Source organism: Verruconis gallopava (genome assembly GCF_000836295.1).
Source record: "Verruconis gallopava strain CBS 43764 unplaced genomic scaffold supercont1.9, whole genome shotgun sequence".
Lineage (NCBI taxonomy): Eukaryota > Fungi > Ascomycota > Dothideomycetes > Venturiales > Sympoventuriaceae > Verruconis > Verruconis gallopava.
In genome coordinates, this window is record NW_015622145.1 from 567,387 (window position 1) to 586,684 (window position 19,298).

The window sequence follows — 19,298 nt, forward strand, 5'->3', positions numbered from 1 at the left end:
AGACACGTTCGGCCACCTTAAAATATCGCTTTGGTGGCCTGGCCTGCTGGCTTTGCTTGAGGTCACTCGCGATTCGTGCCCCGTTTTCTCGTGCCGTGTCTCTCTATCTCCCCTCTCTCGCTCTACTTTTTTGCGTGTCTCTCTCGTCGAATCTTTGTGCCGAGCGAACACGAAAAACACCCCCCCCCCCCCGGGGTTCCCCTTGAGCCTGGAGGGCACCTTCATCACTATGATTCCTCTTTTCTCTTAATTATCCTCACCCTCGTTAGCTTGCCAGTAATTACGTGGGTCCTTTGCCCACGTACCAAAGAAGGAATGGCTGCAGATTAAGTCTCGTTGTGGCTGCACCGCGCTACGGACTTCCCACGGCTGTCAACTGCACTTTCGTTGATTATCGCCGAGACGCCTAACAAGCTTGACATCTCCGGGCTCTGCGCATGTAGCTTCGTCCCGCAAGAGGGGCTCCCAGATATCTGGGTGGCCACAGAGACGCAGACAGAGAGAGACAGGGAAAGAAAGGAGAACCGATGGGCAGATGGAGGGAGGCATCAGGTCAACGATAGATTATACCAGTGCTTCGGTCGGCAGGGTGCGGCATAGAGACATACCAGCACCACAGAACGGACTAGGGAGCAGGAAGGTGATAGGAGGACCGTGATGCGCAGTTCCCCATCACACCTCTTCCTGCACAAGTCACTGCTGTCCCTCGCGTCGGAATGAGGGCGACGCACCCCGCTAGCGTTCGATCTCGTCGTCACGTTTCTCGTTAAATTGGGACACGGGACAAAGTACTACGAACGGCACTTATGCTGCTATGGGTCCCTCGCGAGGATCAAGGAAGTTTGCCTCCGCAAAGATGGCCGGGACCAGGCCCCCGGCACGACAGTTGGATTCCATGTCGGGCGACCCAGGAACCCCTCGGCTCTCCTGAATTGGTGATCCTGAGGCCCGTTGCAGAAAAAGCTTTGCCGACGCGGCGGGCCGGCCAGAGCGACGGGAGAATAGTCACTGGACTTCTGCAAGCCGCGGCAAGGGTGCGCTAGCCATCTTTCTCCAAGCACACCTCAGCCAGCGTGGCCGGTGTCGGTGGGGTCGACGATGCGGTGCCAACTGTGCGCAGGCCACAAGAAAAATTTTCTGGGCAGAAAAACACATTCGAATCCACACAACACGCAGGAAGACCGTCAAGGAGGATTGCTGCCGCTGAAAGGCTCACTGGCGAGTACGGCGCGCTCGCTTTCTCTCGTGTTATCCTCTGCCTCCTCTTGTGGACGGACAAAGATCAAAAGGAGGTGCTGCCAATCACGTTTAGAACGATCGCCGTCCTGAGACGCGCGACGCCACGACGCCATGTCGCGCATCGAAGAGCTACCCGATGATTTCGACGAGCGCATCGACCTGAACAAGCAGGCTCCCGCTCAGCACGTATCCAGCGATTCTTCGCAGGCGCCCGACCTCGTCGACCACTTGCTGCACACTGCACCCCCCTTCCCCTCGGAGCAGAGCAGCAGTCAGAACAATGAAGCTGCGGCGTCGGCAAGCGGGCCGTCCATGCCACCCGCGATGCACTCAATCCGGAAGTACACCGCGGACGAGGTGGTCAAGATGCTGAACCGCACGCCGCTGTTCATGACGACGCTGGACGAGACGGATGGTGAGGGCGGCGAGAACATCGAGCTGGAGGCTCTGCGCGCGCTCGCGTACGAAGGTACGAGAGCGGAGGTAGCGCAAAACTTTCGAGAGCAGGGCAACGAACAGGCGCGGGCGAAGCACTGGCGCGATGCAAAGGGCTACTACGACCAAGCTATCGCGGCGCTGAAGAATCCGAACGTGAAGCCGCGGGACCCGGAAGAAGGCGCCGCGCAGCTGGACGTCGTGGAGCTTGACGAAGAGAAAGAGCGGGCCAAGGAAAGGGAAATTGAAGAGGCATGCTACATCAATCGGGCGCTGTGTAATCTAGAACTCAGTACGTCTTACTCGGACTCCAATGAATCCTCTGTTATTTTTGCTGCTCCGTCTTTTATCTTCTCGCCATGCATGTGTTTGTGTGACGGGTTGGCTGACATGAAGTGCGTTGCGCCCGGCAATGAAAAGAAAACTATCGTGCGTGCACCCTCGACTGTGCAGCAACACTGAAACTCAACCCGGACAACGTGAAGGCGTGGTACCGCTCCGCGTCCGCGTGTCTGGCACTCGACAAGATCCCCGAAGCCGAGGACGCATGTGCCCGCGGGCTCGAGGTCGACCGTACCAACGCGGCACTGAAGACGCTGCAGGGTAAGATACTGGCGCGTAAGAACCACCTGGCGGAGCTGGAGCGCAAGCGGCGCGAGCGTGAGGAACGCGCTGCCGCTGAGAAGGCGATTCTGAGCAAGGGCCTGAAGGCGCGGGGTATCAAGTCTCGCACCACGGATGCAGCGCCTGACACAGAGGACGCGGTGCTACGGCTCTCCTCGCCGCTTGACCCGTCGTCTACGCTGGTCGTACCTGTTCTGCTGCTGTACCCGCTGCACGCTCAGAGCGACTTCATCAAGGCCTTTGAGGAGACGCAGACGCTGAACGACCATCTTGAATACATCCTGCCACTGCCGTGGGACGCAGAGAACGAGTACACGCCCGAAGTAGAATGCTACATTGAGTCGGCTGGTGGCGGGGGAGGCCTCATTAAGGCGGGCAAGAAGCTGCCGTTGCACAAGATCCTGGGTAGTGGCAAGGTCGAGATTGTGGACGGTCTGCTGAGAGTGTATGTGGTGCCAAAAGCACGCTCTGAGTCGTGGGTGCGCGAGTTCAAGGCGCGGCAGCCGCAGAAGCAGTGAGAAGAATAAAAAGGCATAATGATCATGACCCCTGTATTGCACAAGCCTTACGAAGCGTAGGGACCAGGCGTCATGGCAGGTGTGCGGCGGAGACGACGAGGTCCGCGTGCAGACTTGTACCTGGCAATCAGCAGCGCTCCACCGGATCCGGCAAATTCTGATGATGTCTCACCCTTCGCGTCCAGCAAAGGAGGCCCGTGGCGGGAACCCTTCCCTGCTCCTTCGACAGGGAAGCCCAGAGCAGGCAAGTGAAAAAGAAATCCATCCAAAGGCCAAATTGGAAGTGGAAAGCGGAAGGGACGATAATCCCACTACTCCAGAAAAAAAGCAGTTCGCTGCACGCCATCGCTCTTCTGATCCATGATCCTTGACGCGTCAATCCGAACGGGCCATCCTTTCTTTGATGAGACGACCATCGTGTGACCTCGCCGTTTCCGCCGTTTTCGACTCGCGGATGTCGCAGGGAACAAAACGTCTGAGAAAAAGGAAAAAAAAAGTATAGAAAATGAAAATGCAAAAAAAAAAGAAGAAAAGTCAGAAGAATCCTTCGCTCTCTTCCGGTGTCTCTCGGCGAGAACTCTCTCCGCACGTCGCCGTTGACAAGAATCGCTGTTGCAGGACAGGCAGACTGGCAAGCACCGGGCTTGCAAAGATGGGCTGAGCGGAGGAGTAGAGAAAAAAAGCATGGAAACATGAATTGTCTACGCGCAAAGAAAGAAAAGGCACCTCCCTCACACCGTACGTCTCTTTCTTTTCCTCAATCGTTCCTTGTTCTACACCTCGAGCTCGAATAGCAAGCTTGGCTCAAGGCTCCCCATCCGTCCTTGGTGGTTCGCCCTGAGCAGGACTCTTCCCGAACAAAAACGTCGGCTGTATTTCGCAAAGCCAATTCTCCACCGGCTTTTCCGAAGAGAGTTGTCATACGTGTTGTCTCAAAACGCAGGCTCCCGTGCCAGCAGATCCCTTGTTCCGTCCTGGCGCTCGCAGAGGGTTCAAGATAAAAGTGTCGCGGAGGCGTGGAGTCCAACGCTGAAGCGCGACATTATCGTGGTCAGGCCATTTTGTCTGACTCAAGCTGCACTCTGGCGTGACTGAGTTTTGTTTAACCAAGTCTGTGACTGCAGAAAAGCGGGGCACTGATCCCCCTATGCGTCAACAAATATTTTGTGATCGTAACTCTCGTAGATAGCAATGGCTTAAGTTTTGCTTTCGTGCCGAGGAGGCTCTCAGTTAGCGCGACATAGGTGGTGTAACACTCTGATGAAGTAAACCCCTATCTTGCGCTTTGCGCAGTTTTTAACAATCAGACATGGTACTGAGAGCTAACGTTGGGTGACATATAGGTCAGGATTGAATGATTTGAGTTTGAGCAAATACATACTTCCGTCCCTTCCTCGCTTGCTAGCTTCTCCTTGCATGTGGCTAACTGGAGAATTACATCTGTTTACTATGCATCTCAATATTTTCTTCACAGCCATGTCTATTTTTCAGTAGCAAGTCAAACTGACGCAATAGAAGCTACTGTTCCACACAACAGACCTCACGCTTTAACAAGCGTGGCAACACTCGTTTACCTTTCTATAACCGCCATCCGAAGCGTAGTCGTAGCTTACGACGCTTGCTCCCTTACGTTTGATATGACTATCCTTCCGTCTAATCTCTCACAAGATGGGTATAATGACAATTATAATATTGCTGCCCTGGCCACTCTTCAGAAGAGTTCTCGTCCCAAAACTAGCAGAATACCTATTATGTAATGTTGCAGCAAAGAAGAGACTCAGAGGTCTATCTCGATCCGCTGGTGTAGTGCATATTCACTCATTGCTCGTATAGCTTGTGTTTGCGTACAACCTCTTTTCTAATCAACGTCTTTGTCTCCTCATGAATCCGGTTCGGCTGCCAGCTGTAGTATCCATACATGTCAGATGCAGGATTCCGGATGTCGATCTGATCAGCTTTGATCTTGGTCAAGTGATCAAGAAAGCGTGTATCGGTGAGCGCGAGAGCACGGCGGCCCCAGAACGTCGCAGTCAGCTTCTCGAGACGCGCATGCTTGGCCAAAATCTTTAAGGACTCAATCAGGTGCGGATCATGCACATAGCGACGCTCCTCGCTACGCTTAAGGTGAGGAACGGCACTTGGTGCTGCGTCGTCGAAGCAAATCCAGAAATGGCGGATACGAGACACATTAGCAGTGCCGATCAAATCTAGAAAGAGGCGCAACTGTATTGACTAATTAGCCTCTTGTGGAAAAAAGTCATGATAAAATCGTCACTGACGTCTTTGTATCCGATCTCTTTCCGTTCGCTGTTCCAGAAAGGCCGTCTCATCTCCTTATTTCGGCCGAAGTAAAATGTGTTAAGCCCGTACAGTACAGAGCAGCCTTCCGCGCATATCTGCTTGCAGGTACGTAGAAATGCCGACGAATGATTCATATTCGTTCCTTCGACGAAATCGATCTTCTTCTCCGACGTGAATACAAGTCGATACACTTGGTTTCGAAGTTCTGCTTTCGTCAGCTGCCAGACTTTTGGTCATATCAAAAGTGAGACACGTGCCTGCTGGTAGAGATAAAAAGCCTTTCGACCCCAGGTTCATGGCTCTGCTCTTTACTTTCCGCGTGCTGCTAGAAGTGGCCGCACTGGAGTCATCAGCTTGTCGAGGGCGCTTGCTTGCGCGCAGAACGGAAGAGAGATCAAGCTGCACGTGCAATGGGCCACTGAATCCTTTCTCGATGTTGAATGTCAGATGGATAGGTTCAATTGAAATTGCAGAAACTTCAAAGTCGAATCTGTTAGGCTCTGGTGTGCTGCTTTCTGACAGGGGATCCGGCGGTGGCAAAGGCGACAGAGGCGGAGGCGTTGGTGACGGTGACCGCCTACGTTTCTTCGACTTTTTCTTTTGCTGCGCCTCGCGTTCAGCCTCAGAATCGAAGTCACTTTCTGGCTCGGACAAGTCCTCGGCAGTGATCTCGAGAAGCTGTTGATCGATAAGACTGCTGTCCACATACGCCGGATTGGCACTGAACTTCTGGCTGGCGCTTTTCCTCACTGGGCGGCCGTTCTTATTATATTTGATCGAAAAGTCACCATCGCCGAGTTCCGCGCTCGTAGCTTGCCTGGGCTGAGGCATGCTTGTTCCAGGAGATGTTTTCTGATGTTGCGGCAACACGTGAGGGCGGTAGTCTGTTGAAGACGTAGCAGAGCTTCCTCACTTTTGTCGCCTCAAGTAGACGATGAAGTCGCTCAAGCTCGAAAGGCTGTGAGGCTTAATCAGAAAGCAGTCCTCAAAAAATTGGTGAATGCAATCCGCCACAAGAATCGTCCGTCATCTATATCTTGATCAATTAGTCCCCAAGCGAGCCCGTCTTGGTGCTGCGCCGGGTGGATCGAAGAGCTGAGACTTGTGCAGCAGTTGACTGTCTTGAGGCTCAACTGCAAAGTACTGACGGAACTTTTCTAGCCAATTGACGCCGGTGGCGGCCGCTGCGGGATAGAAAACCGAAGAAGTATGCAAGATGGCGGCGATAGCGCAGAGAGACTCGAGCGGTTGCGGTGTGATCTATTAAGTACAGGGGCTCCGCAGCAGTTCCAGGATCGGAGGCGGGGAATTAAGCGTGAGAGTTTTTCAGAAGCGAAAGTTTGAGGAAAAACAAACTGGAATTTGGTAGTCAGCCAAGGCAGGAGCAGCCCGGTGGAGAGTAGGAATCGCGGTTCGACGCAGACGCTAGCGCAAGGAAAGTGCGATGTGTCGGAGGAAAGGGCGACTCATGTGAGTCTTCGTGATGCCACCACCACGAAACGCCTAAGCCGTAAGTCTCACGGGGGCGACGGTGCAAATTCCGTTTGCCACAGCAGGGCAGCGAGAGCGACAGGATGCGGGTCGCTGCTCGGTCGGCTGCCTTCTTCTACCACCTTTGCGCTCAGAAAAATCGCAGACTGTCCTTCGCGCTCGTTAAGCGTTCGAAGCGTTGGGTCTCTCGTCATTAGTCCGTTGCGCAACAGTTGTGGTGCGAGTTGAGCATGGAAGATAGATGCTGGAGAACGTGCAGTATGGAGGGCGGGGGCGAGCGTCACGGAACCGCAAATCTGAGTTGAAGACGAAAAGCTTCGTGACAACGGCCTGGCGCACCGAGAAATTATAATTGATTAAAGGAATGAAAATTAAGATAGAAGGAGGAAGCTGGCGCCGCTCGCAAACGTCGCCCCTGTTGTAATTGTGCTGTGTTATAATAGGAGGCGATTCAAGAGCTTAATAAGAGCCTTAACGAATACATATATACGTATATATAGATAGGTATTGATTCATGTGCCCACCAGAAACCATTGGACGTTCTTGGGCGGTGTAGCTGGGTGTGGACGCAGTGGCAGAACACCCAGTGGCAGCAGCAGATGCAGCGACGGGAAACAGTGGTAGTGGTGTCAGCAGAAGCAGAGCGAACAGCGTCGTCATCATCATCATCATTATCAGCACCAGCATTCAACCCGCAAGACATGGCGTGCATCCTTCGGGCCTCCGCGAACGGTTCTACTCTGGGACCTAAATAATTAACGCAGCTAAAGTAAGCCTTCCATCGCTCCTTGACGAAGCGGCATCGCACCGGACGGCCCACTAAGCCAAAGGCATGTAGCAGTGCCAACGTGCAATACCGCCGCCATTGAGCGGTCAAAAAAGGTCTCGCATGGCTCCGTTCTTCGCTCGCATAAGCCCGGAAGGGTGCGAACCCATGAAAAGCATCGCGGTTTTGGGCTGGAGGCGACCTTCTAAGGCAAGAATAGCGTGCACTATAAGGGCCATACTGATATAGCCTTGCCGCAGCTCAGCAGACGGGTCGGCTATAATATCATAGCACGGACTATGTATGACATGATCATGTTGCATCCTCCGCGACCCCTACCATGAATCTCGGCTCCTTGGTCTCTTCCACTTACCAGCAATTCGTCGTGCGTATTTGCCATCCGCGTTACCAGAGACCACCAATCGGGCATGCAACGTGGCTGACGCAGCGATTCCAAGAGAAGGAAAATGTGGAGTATGGAAAGAACAGCGTAAAGATTCAAGAACAATAGCTTAAAGAGGACGAAAACACATACTACAACACCCATCAGAGTACTTCAAATTGTGTCTAGAGGTGGTGCGGCGGACACATCTCAGAAAGAACCACGGCTCTGCCAGCTCCCGAAGGAGTCGGCAGATCGAGTACCTACTGCTGAGCTCGTTGTCTCATCATCTGGGTTTTTAGTTGTGTTGAGAAGAAAAGAGAAAAGAAGTCTGTTTGCAAGTGCTCAGGTAAGAAAAACATCGTTGGCGTCCCGCACAGGCCAGGCTTCGTCGTGGTAGGTCGAACGTGACATCGGCTACGATCGGCCCGATCTGAGCATCCCGTTGACGTTGTGGTATGACTATTACAGCTTCAGATACTTGCTATTCACAGCACGTCACAACGTCCATTGTCGAATTTCTGTTCTGCAATGGCGACTCTGCGGAGTACCTGTAAGGCTTCGCGCTCGCTGCTGTCGCAAGCACGGCCGACGCCTGCGATTCTCAACTCTGCTCGAGGCTCATGGCAGAGGCGGGGTCTCTCAGATGGCCAGCAGAAGGTGCGCAGAGCTTGCCCAGCTTGCGGCAAATCCGTTTTATCCTGCCTGCATATACTGACTCTGATGCTCAGCTGTTGTCTGCAGATCTGAAAGATGCTGATCCGACCGTCTACAATATCATTGAGAAGGTGCGTAGCCATGATTTTTGTCAACCCAGCCACCTCGTAGTCCTATTAACCTCCGCGTAACAGGAGACGAGGAGACAAAAGAACTTCATAAATTTGATACCTTCCGAAAATTTCACATCCCAAGCCGTCCTAGATGCTCTTGGAAGTGTTATGCAAAGTAAGATCCGCACGCACATTCATCTTTCTAGCAGGCTAACTCCACACTCAGACAAGTACTCGGAGGGCTATCCTGGAGCAAGATACTATGGCGGGAATGAGTACATCGACGAGGCTGAGAGGCTCTGTCAGGAGCGAGCACTCCAAACGTTCAGGCTGAATCCCGACGAGTGGGGTGTAAACGTGCAACGTTCGTATCTAGCCGCACCCACTTGCAAATCTTCTCAATGCTAAGTACACATACAGCGCTCTCTGGTTCACCAGCCAATCTCTATGCCTACTCCGCGCTCCTAAACACTCATGATCGCCTCATGGGCCTCGACCTCCCCCACGGTGGCCATCTGTCCCACGGTTACCAAACGCCAACAAAAAAGATTTCAGCCATATCTAAATACTTCGAGACAATGCCATACAGGCTGGATGAGAAGACGGGCCTGATCGATTACAAGAAGCTTGAGGAAATGGCCGCGTTGTACAGGCCGAAGCTTATCGTCGCGGGGACGTCTGCATACAGCAGGTTGATCGAGTATGATACCATGCGTAAGATTGCCGATAGCGTGGGCGCGTACCTGCTGTCAGATATGGCGCATATATCTGGACTAGTTGCTGCTGGCGTAATTCCATCGCCCTTCCCATACTCAGATGTTGTGACGACAACAACACACAAGTCCTTGCGCGGCCCCAGAGGTGCCATGATCTTCTATCGTAAGGGCGTGAGGAGCAAGGACAAGAAGGGAGTAGAGATCATGTATGATTTGGAAGGACCGATCAACTCGTCCGTTTTCCCAGGACACCAGGGTGGTCCACATAATCACACGATCACCGCGCTGGCGGTTGCGCTGCAGCAAGCGCAAACACCAGAATTCAAGGAGTATCAACAGACAGTTCTATTAAATGCAAAAGCATTGGCCGAGCGCCTTGGAAATCCAAAAGAATCCGGTGGCTTGGGTTACGACATCGTCAGCGGCGGTACGGACAACCATCTCGTGCTTGTAGACCTGAAGAGCAAGGGCGTGGATGGCGCACGCGTCGAGCGTGTCCTCGAACTTGCCGGCGTGGCAAGCAATAAGAACACCGTTCCTGGCGATAAATCCGCTATGAAGCCTGGCGGTTTGAGAATGGGTACACCTGCCATGACGACTCGTGGATTCCAACCAGAGGACTTCAAGCGCGTGGCTGATATCGTGCACCGCGCTGTGAGCCTGACTCAGCAGCTGGACAAGAGCGCAAAAGAGGCTGCTACTGCGAAGGGCCGCAAGAACCCTGACAGTGTGGCGGCATTCAAAGAGTATCTAGGCGAAGGCGAGGATATCACTGATCTTGTGCAGCTAAGGCACGAAGTTGAAGATTGGGTTAGCACGTTCAGTCTACCGTGGGACAAGCCAACGTAGATCGCTCGCTGAGGAGAATCTGGCTATTTCCTGAACGTGGCGCTACGAATGCAAAGGCTCCGTGACGGCTGGCATTACGAGCAATGCACATGACTTGGAAACACGGCGGGCGCATTCTCTTATATCTTTCAGTTTGAATGTACATATGCAAAAAATGAGTGAGTGCTTCATTTCTCGACTTTTGGTAGTGGAGAACAATAGCAAGGGTTTACGTTTGTGAACGACTTCTCACTTTTGCAAGCCGCGGCGAGACTTCCCTGATTATGGAATAATGATTGGTATTGTTCATCTGAGATCCGGTAATTTTGTAGTCTCGCCACAGATTCATATAACAGTTGGTTTATATCTCTCAGTTCTTTCAAATTTTTACATGTTCTTGCAATCCTTAATTCTTCGACGTTCACCACCAATCTCTATCAGGCCACTACTTCCAGTAACAGCATTCCGTTCGCCGTGTTTGACCAACACAACGGCGAATTCTCATAATATCTTTTTGAAGCAGCCGAAACGGCTTTGAGCTTGAGAGAACATCGATCAAAAGACTGCCCTCAGCTCTCGTTCGTATGGCATCGTATGCTCTGGGAAGTTCAGGAGCGCCAGCCAACCACGATACAAAAACCATCTCAGCGAGAGGCTTTGGTAAGCTCACCAGACCGTGAAGCCGTTATTGACAGTCTACTGAGGAGGAACAAGCAGATCGTGCGTGGTGGAATGCGAACTGGGTGAGCTATGGCTTCTTTCTCCTTTGTCTCGTGGCTTTACTCTGCGCTGGCACGCTCATTTTCGCCTGGGTCACGGGGACGATAGATCATCGAGGGAAGGTAGCTAGACTCTAGGACATCGAGCAAAGGTCTTTGCTGTCTAAACTAACCAGGCCTTAGTGGTTACAATGGGAGCATGTAGATCGACGGCACTGTCGTCACGCTGCGTGTCGAAGCAGGTTGGAAGCGCAAGATACACCCGTTGCTGCTGGGCATTCGTGCTCGTGGCGGCTATGGCCGACAGCCGTCAGACGTTCTGAGCGACTCGAAGTGGACGTGGCCTCATCTGCTTCTCTGGCCCGAAGTGAACAATCTGCAGCTGGACCAGGCGCAAGCAGAGAAATGATCCCGCAGGAGATGCGCGAAACAAGCATGCCTGCAGCTCCGCATCGTGTTCTTGTGAATGAGAGAGACTTAAGAAGGAGAGGAGGTGAGATCGCAGATGGCCTGATCAGGATTGGCATCATGTAACGATGAAAATGAGTCCAATGGACGCGTTGTGGAACAGCATATTTCGTTACAATACTCTGTCACAAAGTACAGGAAGTTTGGTCCGACTCTACGATGAGCATGTGCACATTGCCCTTGAGCTTATTCAGATCTCCAAGGTGAACGACATTAACTTATCCTGTTTCAAGTCCATTTCTTATATCATCCTCTGTTAGAGATCAATATGCCGTAACCTATTCCTTAGGTGTGCTTTTACATAACCTTTTGCGGGTATTTGCACGTTAGCAAACGTTCTACAGAGATTTTTTTTGTTAGAAAATGTCACGCAACGTAGGCCCAATTTTAGGTAGAGGCGATGGCTTCCTTAACCCACGCAATATATGAAGAAGGATTGCATTCCATAAATTTGACATTTAACCAAAATATTTAACAATTAGTCCATTCAATCATGGCCTGTACTAACTAGCCGTCAACTTCACTCCTTCGATTCATAAAGATGCACCAGAGAAGTTAGGTCCTCGTCGACTCAAGTTACCTCAACCCTGCAGCGTCCTCGTAACAGGCTGAGGACGAGGAATTGGAGAAGCTCATGCTATTGCCCTTACCCAGGCTGGTGCTAGTGACATTATACTGATGAGACGCACAATTACCGAGCTAGAGAACGTGCGAAAGAAGTTGTTGGAAATCAATCCCAAAGTCAAGGTAAGTGCTTTTACCTGCGAAGTATGCAAGGAAGAAGATATGCAAGCATTAGAAAAAAGCATGCACGCAGCCAGCATAGGCGACTCGACGTCTGGAACTTTAATGCTGGGTTCCTAGACCACCGCTGGCAGCCAATTGCGGACGTTCCCGTCGACGAATTTGCATGCGTCTTTGAAGTTAACGTTGTGGGGGCTTTCCTTACTACCAGGACTCTGCTTCCTCTTGCTCGAGAGCAAGCGGGGATTGGAGTTTGTCATCGCCACTTCTGGCATGTCGGCTCGTGTGACACGTGAGAATATGGCAAATGTGCACGAGGATGCTCGCGCTTCACCGCTTTATGGAGTAAATTGCAGACCGATATGCTAACAGAGGTCTCGTATGCAGTTATGCCTGGAAGTGTGGAAACGTAAATGACTCGTGGTGGTGACTAAGTACCCCAATCTGTTCGAGCGAGTAAGTCGTCATTCTGGTATCCAAGGGTTTTGGTGCTTACACAACTGCAAGATGAAATACCCGTCCCCAGCTATCACCTGCATTTGTGGTCTGGCCGGTGCGACAGCCCAAGTATTGGCTAAGTGAAAGATACTCTTCTGCGCGTTCGGAAACTGATTAATTGAGAGTAATGAAAGAAGAAATTGTCAGAGGGGATAAGGTTGAAGTTATGCATGGTTGTACAAATTATGATTCAAAGAAACTGTCAGAAATTAAATCAAGGAAAGTTCTAAGCCACGACTCCAGATATGGTTCAGATGGAAAAAGCTCGTCTTCAGATAAAAAGAGCGTTATTCTGCAATAAAGAGTTGCCGTTCTAATTGAAGTACACATTCATTCCGTCGCTACATGTTACATTCATATATTGGCTCACCTGTCACAGCTCAAGACTTCGCCGCGTAAAAAGCAATCTGAACGCCTTCTGCAGGCTGGAGTACGATGTCGCTCTTCCACTTTGGCGGTGCAGACATCCTGTTCTCGACACGCTCATACTTCTGAAGAATTTTCGTGATTGTGTATGCCATCTCTGTAAGCGCAAATTGCTGACCAACGCACAGACGAGGGCCCCCATTGAAAGGAATATATCTAAAGAAAGATCAGCGATTAAATGAAGAAGAACGTGCTAAGGAAACTTACGTCCACGGCTTTGGGTTCCAAGTTTCCCATCGTTCAGGAACAAACTTGTTGATGTCTGGGAAGCCGGATGAAGCTGGGGGATATATATCCGCTCGTCGCTGCATCGCAAGTGTTGAGTAGCCAATTGGGGTGTCTTTAAGAACACCTATAGGATCATTGCCATCTTTACCGCCTCCATGAGGAAGTGTAGTATCTTTGAGGGCCATGCGAACATTGAATGGAACAATCGGATATAAGCGCAAGGTCTCATTCATGCAATGCTAAATTATAAATCAGCGCAATGGAGCTTCAAGGTTTGTTAGCTCTATGTACTTACCTGCATGTACTTCATAGACTTGAGATCTTCATAAGTTGGGTCGGCGTCTGGCCCAACAGTTCTCAAGATTTCTGCTCTCAGCTTCGTAACAATCTCAGGGTAGCACGAGAGCTCGTAGAACAGCCAGCTCAAAGAGCAAGCCGTTGTATCTCTTCCCGCAAGCAAAACGGCAACGATTTGATCCCTCAAAACTGTCCTGTCCCTTGTGAAGCTCGCCAACGCATGCAAGAATGTGTAACCCTCATCACTTTTTGTCGTCTTCTCCAGCTCTTCGGGGCTAAGAGCTAATGCAGCGTCAATATATTTGTCGCAGAAGGCATTGATAAGCTTGATGTCCTTATTAAACTGCCTCCTTGGGATGATCCAGTTCAATGGGCCTGCTCTGGCGACCATACTCATTATGTGCTGGGCGTGGTTGAATGCATCGGCAAAGCCGGTGATGTCTTCATGGAGACTGTCGACACTTTGTCCGAGCAAAAAGTCTGTGGACGCATCGAGCGTGAATTTAAAGAACAAGTCTGCCGCATCGACAGTCGCTCCATCGCTGCTACCGCCTAGCATGGGCACAAGAATCTCGCAATGTTTGCCAAAGGTCTTGAGATCAGCAACACGATCTTTGACAAATTGCGGTCGGATCAACTGTCTTGAATCGTGCCACTTTGTACCGTCGGTGGTGAAGATTGAATCTCCCAGGAATGGATGCCAGTCCTTGTTGAACTGCTCGCCCTTTCCAAAGTCCTGGAATTGCGTGGCTAGAATCGCCTTGATGTTTTCAACATCTGCTGTAAGAATGAGCCGCTGGTTGGCTATGTACGCCTCGAATGTGTATGGATTTGCTCTGTGACCCCATTCTCTGAAGCCTCTCTCCCAGATTTCCATCGCCTGGTGCCGAAGGTTGCTCTCGATCGCCTCATAGAGATTGTCGAGTCCTAACGGTAGCTTGTTTCGACGAACCGGAGCATGACCACCGAGCTTGTTGATTTTGTATTGTGCAATATAGTAATTGCCGTAAGACCAGAGCACGATGCCACCGAATCCAAGCCCGGCGGTCTTGAGTGGTGTAAGCTCCCCAACAACTCCTTTCACGTTCTCGAGAATATTTTCAACTACGCCCATGTTGATTTCGTTGACTTTGCAAAGCAGCAAGAAAGAGTCGCTTGAGAAGTTGAATCTTATCCTTGCTTCGAGCGAAAGTGATGCTCCGGAGGGAGCTTATTTCATACCCCAACTAGGTTTCACATGTACACAAGGATTCATGCACGATCATCATACCATGCCATTGGGTGCTTCGGCCCTAACCAGGATGAAGACGTGAAGTGTCCAATATCAGGCCGGCCAACGCTCGCATGTCACCCAACCAGCGTCATGAAATTCCCAAGCTAAACTGCCCAGATATGGTAGGACGTTGCGGGGCTGCCGTAAGGCCGCTGGGGAGATTGCGGATCTGGCATGGATTGTGGGGATAACCGAGTAAATGTTGTACGTACTCCGGCGACCGGTCCGGCGGCCGGGTTGTTTTCTTGAAACCAGACGCTCTTTTGCAAGCCCATGCCGGAGGACGCCAAATACTGAGTCGTGAATCACTTTAGCCTAACAAGCTCGCTTAGGTGCTTTGACCAATTTCATCTTCGATAGTGGGAAATTACTTGGCTCGCATTCTTTACTTGTAGATCTTGTATAGAACAGGCAGAGAAACAATCACATTGATGGGACTACCGGAATCTCCTCATTACACTCCTCTTCTTCTTCTCAAAGGCGCGACCAATGTCCTCACCGCCAAGACCGGCTCCATCGAAAGTTCGCTTGCGCGAACGGTCAATCTTTCCCCCAGAACCTTCCTTGCGCTTGACTAATGACCCGATTCTATCAAGTCCAGCTTCGAGGTTTCTGAATTCTTCACCGCCGAATCCACCCCTATCTCGTCCCATTTTCTTTGCTCGTTGTTTTTTGCTCTCCTTGGGCAACCGCGTAAGATGCGTCTCTTCGTATCTTATCCTCTCTGCATCCTCATCGCGCTCACGTTGGGTCTTGAGTCTGCGCCCACCTGATACAATGGTACTACCAATACTTGGCTGGGCAGTCGGTGCAGTAGATAGCTCCTCAGCGATGAATTCGTCCAATGTTGCCGACTTGTGTGGACGCCTCTCAGCCTTCTCTTCCTTTCCTCTTGTCGTAGGCATGGCCATCGCTGTAATTCGTGGTGGTCTGTATATGCCGTCCGGCGGCGCATCTGGTTTTTTCGCTTCTTCAGCGTCGTATTTTGGCCGCACGAATGCACTGGGATTGGGCCGGTATGACAGTTCATCGATCTCGGCCTCTGATACTGAGGCATCGTCGTCTTCCTCAGATTCAGAAGCGGAGCTTCTCTCCGAATCCTCGCTCTCGTCTGCCCGCTTCGTCTTCTTCTTGCGTTCATTTGTTGTGCCTTTTCCGATTGATGACTCAGCTCTTGCAGCATCTTCAGCTACCTTAACCACTTTGTCTATTTGATATTTGAGCTTTGCCTCCAATGGCTTGACACCCTTCTCGATGTATAAACGTAGCTCTGCAAGCTTCTTGGTCACCTCATCATTGAGAATTGAGAGATTCTTTCTAAGTCCATCTTGACTTGAGCTCGAGCTATGTCGCAGCTTTATCAGGATCAGAAATACCAGATTTTGCAAGTAGGAGAGGAACAGTTCATTTTTTAGATCCAGCAGCGATATACCGTTTGATGGGGGGGAGATATCAAAATTCTCCGGCAGAATCGCAGACTCTAGCGACGACTGAAGCGTTGAAAGAAGTGATAACAGCGAGGTATCCATGGTAAGTGTTCTTTGTAGATATCCTCGAGATTGAAGGTCGCAAAATCCTTAACGTGAAAAAATCTTGGACCCTGGAAACAACGGCTAACCTGAAATTGGTAACTATCTTTCGGAACCTTCCCGCGCGGCAATGAATTTTTAAAACCAATTTTCATCGTCCACCTTGTTACTAGGAAGAACTTTTCAAGTTTCAAAACTAACTTGAATCGATGCTAAGATATCCGGAAGAATTACGCAAATGACTACTATTGCGTCAACGTCGACCACAATCTTAGACCTGCCTCCTAGCTGTATTGAGGTCTGCCCTTGGGATCAGAGCGTCATCGCAGTCGGGACGTACCATCTTGAAAAGAAAGACGACGCAGAACCGTGCGCGGGTCATAATCCCTCAATCCAGAAACGAAGAGGCAGCATTCTTATCTTTCAATTCTCAGACGACTGCCGCACAGTCGAGCTTGCGCAGACCTGGCCCACGGATTACGCAATCTTGGACCTTCACTTTCCCATACGCGGGACCGAGAAGTCAAAGAATTTCTGGACCGCAAATTCTACAGGATCTTTAAGCTGTTACTCCGTGTCAGAAAACCCTTCTTTCATCATCACAGGGAGTTCAATCTGTCAGCAGTGGGCACCTAACGTTCTCGTCCTTGCCTTTGCGTTCCACCCAACGATCTCTCAAGTGCTTGGCGCTACACTCTCTGACGGCTCTGTGGTCCTATGTAAGATAAGCGAGAGCGATAAAGTGGGCGTACAGTCTATGAAGCATGTCGGCAGCCACGATCTCGAAGCCTGGACCCTGTCCTTCGACCTTTTTGGAAATAGATGCCTGTCTGGAGGCGATGATGCCGTGTTGCAAAGCATCTGCGTGCAGAATTTGCAAGAAATCACTCGTTGTGACTCGATAGAGGAGGATTTTCATCCTGTAATTGAATGGAGGAATCGACGCATACACTCTGCGGGTGTGACGGCGATACTGCCCTTGCAAGAAAATCTTGTTTTGACTGGCAGCTACGATGATACGTTGCGTGTTGTTATACTCACAAAACCTCCTAGATTACTAGCAGAAAAAACCATGGGTGGTGGTGTTTGGCGTCTCAAGCTCATCCGCGTTGATCAAGCTGCAAACCACTGGGTTTACGACATACTTGCTAGCTGTATGCATGCTGGAGCAAGGATCGTTCGTATTACTTTAGCGAAGGATACGAAGATGGATCTTCAGATCGATATTCTTGCTCAATTTGAAGAGCATGAAAGCATGAATTACGGCAGTGATTTCATTCGGAGAGGCGATGAGTACGCCATACTGTCCACAAGCTTTTACGACAGACGACTTTGTGTCTGGAGTTTCCACACGCTGGAATTCGATACAAGTCAGAACAACGACATCAAAGAATCAAACTCAGTGACCTGAGAAATAGATCCTGCCGCTAAGACGAGAGAGAAAAAAAGACGACCGAAATTCTCATCACTCCTTCTTAACATCCACAATAGATTCACCCAGATTACTTTCCTTGGCTTCGCTCGGCTGAGCCACTTGCCTTCCTTTCCACTCTTTCATCAAGTTGTTCAGACCCTTGCGCACACTAACTTGCATCCAGGTAGGCCAGGCCTTGATCGTTGTTATGCCGGTGTTGCCCACGGGCAAGATAATATGGTCACTCTTGCCAGCAAGAACTGCCTTTACGGTTGCCTCAGCTACTGTATCCGGCTCTAGAGCGTATGACACAAAACCATCGCCCTTGTCAAAGCCTGCAAACAAGGCTGTCTTCGTGTAGCCTTGATTCACACATACGCAGCGCACCTTATCTGCCTTGTAGAGGTTGTATAGTTCCGTCTGGAGGCCTTCATGGAAGGTGAGCGCTGCGGATTTACTCGCGCAGTAGTCGACGAGTGAAGGAGCTGTGACATAGGAGGCAAGTGAGGCGATAGTGACGACCATGCCATGGTTGTTTTTGATCATCTCAGGGAGGAACTGCTGGGCGAGTTGGTAGTGGCAAATGGCGTTGACTTGGAACGTGAGTCTGAGGTCGTTGTCTGTGGTGTCGAGTATGGTCTTGCCACGGGCAAAGCCAGCGTTGTTAATGAGTACAGTTGGGTGGCCAACCTTTTGTTTCACCTGCGCCGCGGTCTCTCTGATGGCATCGGGAGAGCCCAAGTCGCAGTGGAAGTATTGAACCTTCGGTGGTACTGAGTAGAGATGTCAGGTTCAGTGGTTTGCTTATGGTCTGTTGCAGATGACTTACGGACATATTTTGGCTCCTGAATATCAAGCACAACAACCTTGATGCCCTTACTCGCCAACATCTGAACCATCTTTGCGCCTATACCATCGCTACCTCCTGTCACCACTACAATTTCTCTGTTCCAGTCATAGCGGTCACTTCTCCAATTGTTTGCGACGCCCTGGTCTAAAAATCGCTTAACACGGAAGAACAGACCCCCGAACACTGCTCGGCGCAGCCAGGTCAACGCTTTAGGATGTTGAGCAAAGAACTGTTGACCCTTAGTAGTATAAAGAGCTGCGAGGTAAACCGGAAGGGTCTTGCGAGGATCAAAGGCTGTGTGCTTAAGGATAGAGAGGACAGTATCGAAGGTGAAGCCTGGTTGCGGTGTTAGCCGGTGACGGTGCAGGTGCTACTTGCGATGTGAAGCTTTCCAATACACACCCTCTCTAGGCATTGACCAATCACTGCGTATTATTGCCATACTTCAGTTCTGATCGAATACACGACTATGCTGGCGCCAGTGAAAAGGATACAGCAGGAACAAATCGCGGCTCTGACATTCAAGTCAGGTTGTCAAGAATCCGGACTAGGTAAAGGGCTGCCTTATGAAAGCCCCGTCTGCACGAGACAGTCCCGCCCAGCAGGGCAACGATATGCATCGACGCCTCGGAGCGAAGTAGTGGCCCAGCAGCGGTCGAGTAGTTCGACTCGGTTACAGCGAATCGCCGATATCAGTCAGGTAAAATGCGGGGTGCGACGCAGGACGGCTTCTAACGCTAAGAAGATTGGAGCCTCGGCACAGCCCTGTTTCTTTTAGGCGA

At 50.8% G+C, this 19,298-nt stretch overlaps 7 protein-coding genes across 8 annotated transcripts; 3 read left to right on the plus strand and 4 right to left on the minus strand.

Annotated features, from left to right (window-relative positions):
• The first annotated feature begins 1,113 nt into the window (after positions 1-1,113).
• PV09_03534 lies at positions 1,114-4,350 on the plus strand. Of its 2 annotated transcripts, XM_016356747.1 has the most exons (3): positions 1,114-1,966; positions 2,095-3,554; positions 4,160-4,350. In XM_016356747.1, exons 1-2 carry the CDS (start codon positions 1,351-1,353, stop codon positions 2,814-2,816), a joined length of 1,338 nt encoding a protein of 445 aa, XP_016215540.1. In that variant the 5' UTR covers positions 1,114-1,350; the 3' UTR covers positions 2,817-3,554; positions 4,160-4,350. The 2 variants fall into 2 exon arrangements, with proteins under 2 accessions (XP_016215540.1, XP_016215539.1); XM_016356746.1 differs by having other exon boundaries at positions 2,095-4,350.
• Positions 4,149-8,071, minus strand: PV09_03535 (uncharacterized protein). Its single transcript, XM_016356748.1, has 3 exons — positions 5,375-8,071; positions 5,096-5,322; positions 4,149-5,039 (listed from the first exon to the last, which is right to left on the minus strand). The coding sequence occupies exons 1-3, from the start codon at positions 5,946-5,948 to the stop codon at positions 4,635-4,637; spliced, it is 1,206 nt and encodes a 401-aa protein (XP_016215541.1). The 5' UTR covers positions 5,949-8,071; the 3' UTR covers positions 4,149-4,634.
• PV09_03536 (uncharacterized protein) lies at positions 7,449-10,480 on the plus strand. The gene is made up of 6 exons (XM_016356749.1): positions 7,449-7,584; positions 7,640-8,416; positions 8,488-8,544; positions 8,608-8,701; positions 8,753-8,890; positions 8,947-10,480. The coding sequence occupies exons 2-6, from the start codon at positions 8,288-8,290 to the stop codon at positions 10,089-10,091; spliced, it is 1,563 nt and encodes a 520-aa protein (XP_016215542.1). The 5' UTR covers positions 7,449-7,584; positions 7,640-8,287; the 3' UTR covers positions 10,092-10,480.
• A 2,171-nt stretch (positions 10,481-12,651) lies between these two features.
• PV09_03537 (uncharacterized protein) lies at positions 12,652-14,877 on the minus strand. Its single transcript, XM_016356750.1, has 3 exons — positions 13,449-14,877; positions 13,133-13,392; positions 12,652-13,081 (listed from the first exon to the last, which is right to left on the minus strand). The coding sequence occupies exons 1-3, from the start codon at positions 14,562-14,564 to the stop codon at positions 12,880-12,882; spliced, it is 1,578 nt and encodes a 525-aa protein (XP_016215543.1). The 5' UTR covers positions 14,565-14,877; the 3' UTR covers positions 12,652-12,879.
• A 204-nt stretch (positions 14,878-15,081) lies between these two features.
• PV09_03538 (uncharacterized protein) lies at positions 15,082-16,270 on the minus strand. The gene has a single exon (XM_016356751.1). The coding sequence runs from the start codon at positions 16,250-16,252 to the stop codon at positions 15,161-15,163; it is 1,092 nt and encodes a 363-aa protein (XP_016215544.1). The 5' UTR covers positions 16,253-16,270; the 3' UTR covers positions 15,082-15,160.
• Positions 16,271-16,414: 144 nt separating this feature from the next.
• Positions 16,415-17,771, plus strand: PV09_03539 (uncharacterized protein). Its single transcript, XM_016356752.1, has one exon. It carries the CDS (start codon positions 16,491-16,493, stop codon positions 17,661-17,663), a length of 1,173 nt encoding a protein of 390 aa, XP_016215545.1. The 5' UTR covers positions 16,415-16,490; the 3' UTR covers positions 17,664-17,771.
• PV09_03540 (uncharacterized protein) lies at positions 17,516-19,195 on the minus strand. Its single transcript, XM_016356753.1, has 3 exons — positions 18,919-19,195; positions 18,496-18,852; positions 17,516-18,439 (listed from the first exon to the last, which is right to left on the minus strand). Exons 1-3 carry the CDS (start codon positions 18,956-18,958, stop codon positions 17,718-17,720), a joined length of 1,119 nt encoding a protein of 372 aa, XP_016215546.1. The 5' UTR covers positions 18,959-19,195; the 3' UTR covers positions 17,516-17,717.
• Positions 19,196-19,298: the final 103 nt, after the last annotated feature.

Coding starts and splice junctions, on each gene's coding strand:
- PV09_03535 (XM_016356748.1), bottom strand. CDS start 5,948: ATGCCTCAGCCCAGGCAAGCTACGAGCGCGGAACTCGGCGATGGTGAC. Junction 5,323..5,374: donor CTTTTTATCTCTACCAGCAG/GCACGTGTCTCA, acceptor TGACGAAAGCAG/AACTTCGAAACCAAGTGTAT. Junction 5,040..5,095: donor AAGAGATCGGATACAAAGAC/GTCAGTGACGAT, acceptor TAGTCAATACAG/TTGCGCCTCTTTCTAGATTT.
- PV09_03540 (XM_016356753.1), bottom strand. CDS start 18,958: ATGGCAATAATACGCAGTGATTGGTCAATGCCTAGAGAGG. Junction 18,853..18,918: donor TTGGTCAATGCCTAGAGAGG/GTGTGTATTGGA, acceptor CACCGCAACCAG/GCTTCACCTTCGATACTGTC. Junction 18,440..18,495: donor TCAGGAGCCAAAATATGTCC/GTAAGTCATCTG, acceptor ATCTCTACTCAG/TACCACCGAAGGTTCAATAC.
- PV09_03537 (XM_016356750.1), bottom strand. CDS start 14,564: ATGGGCGTAGTTGAAAATATTCTCGAGAACGTGAAAGGAGTTGTTGGG. Junction 13,393..13,448: donor AGTCTATGAAGTACATGCAG/GTAAGTACATAG, acceptor TTTATAATTTAG/CATTGCATGAATGAGACCTT. Junction 13,082..13,132: donor TGGAACCCAAAGCCGTGGAC/GTAAGTTTCCTT, acceptor ATCTTTCTTTAG/ATATATTCCTTTCAATGGGG.
- PV09_03538 (XM_016356751.1), bottom strand. CDS start 16,252: ATGGATACCTCGCTGTTATCACTTCTTTCAACGCTTCAGTCGTCGCTA.
- PV09_03536 (XM_016356749.1), top strand. CDS start 8,288: ATGGCGACTCTGCGGAGTACCTGTAAGGCTTCGCGCTCGCTGCTGTCG. Junction 8,417..8,487: donor TCTCAGATGGCCAGCAGAAG/GTGCGCAGAGCT, acceptor TCTGATGCTCAG/CTGTTGTCTGCAGATCTGAA. Junction 8,545..8,607: donor TCTACAATATCATTGAGAAG/GTGCGTAGCCAT, acceptor TCCGCGTAACAG/GAGACGAGGAGACAAAAGAA.
- PV09_03534 (XM_016356746.1), top strand. CDS start 1,351: ATGTCGCGCATCGAAGAGCTACCCGATGATTTCGACGAGCGCATCGAC. Junction 1,967..2,094: donor GCTGTGTAATCTAGAACTCA/GTACGTCTTACT, acceptor GGCAATGAAAAG/AAAACTATCGTGCGTGCACC.
- PV09_03539 (XM_016356752.1), top strand. CDS start 16,491: ATGACTACTATTGCGTCAACGTCGACCACAATCTTAGACCTGCCTCCT.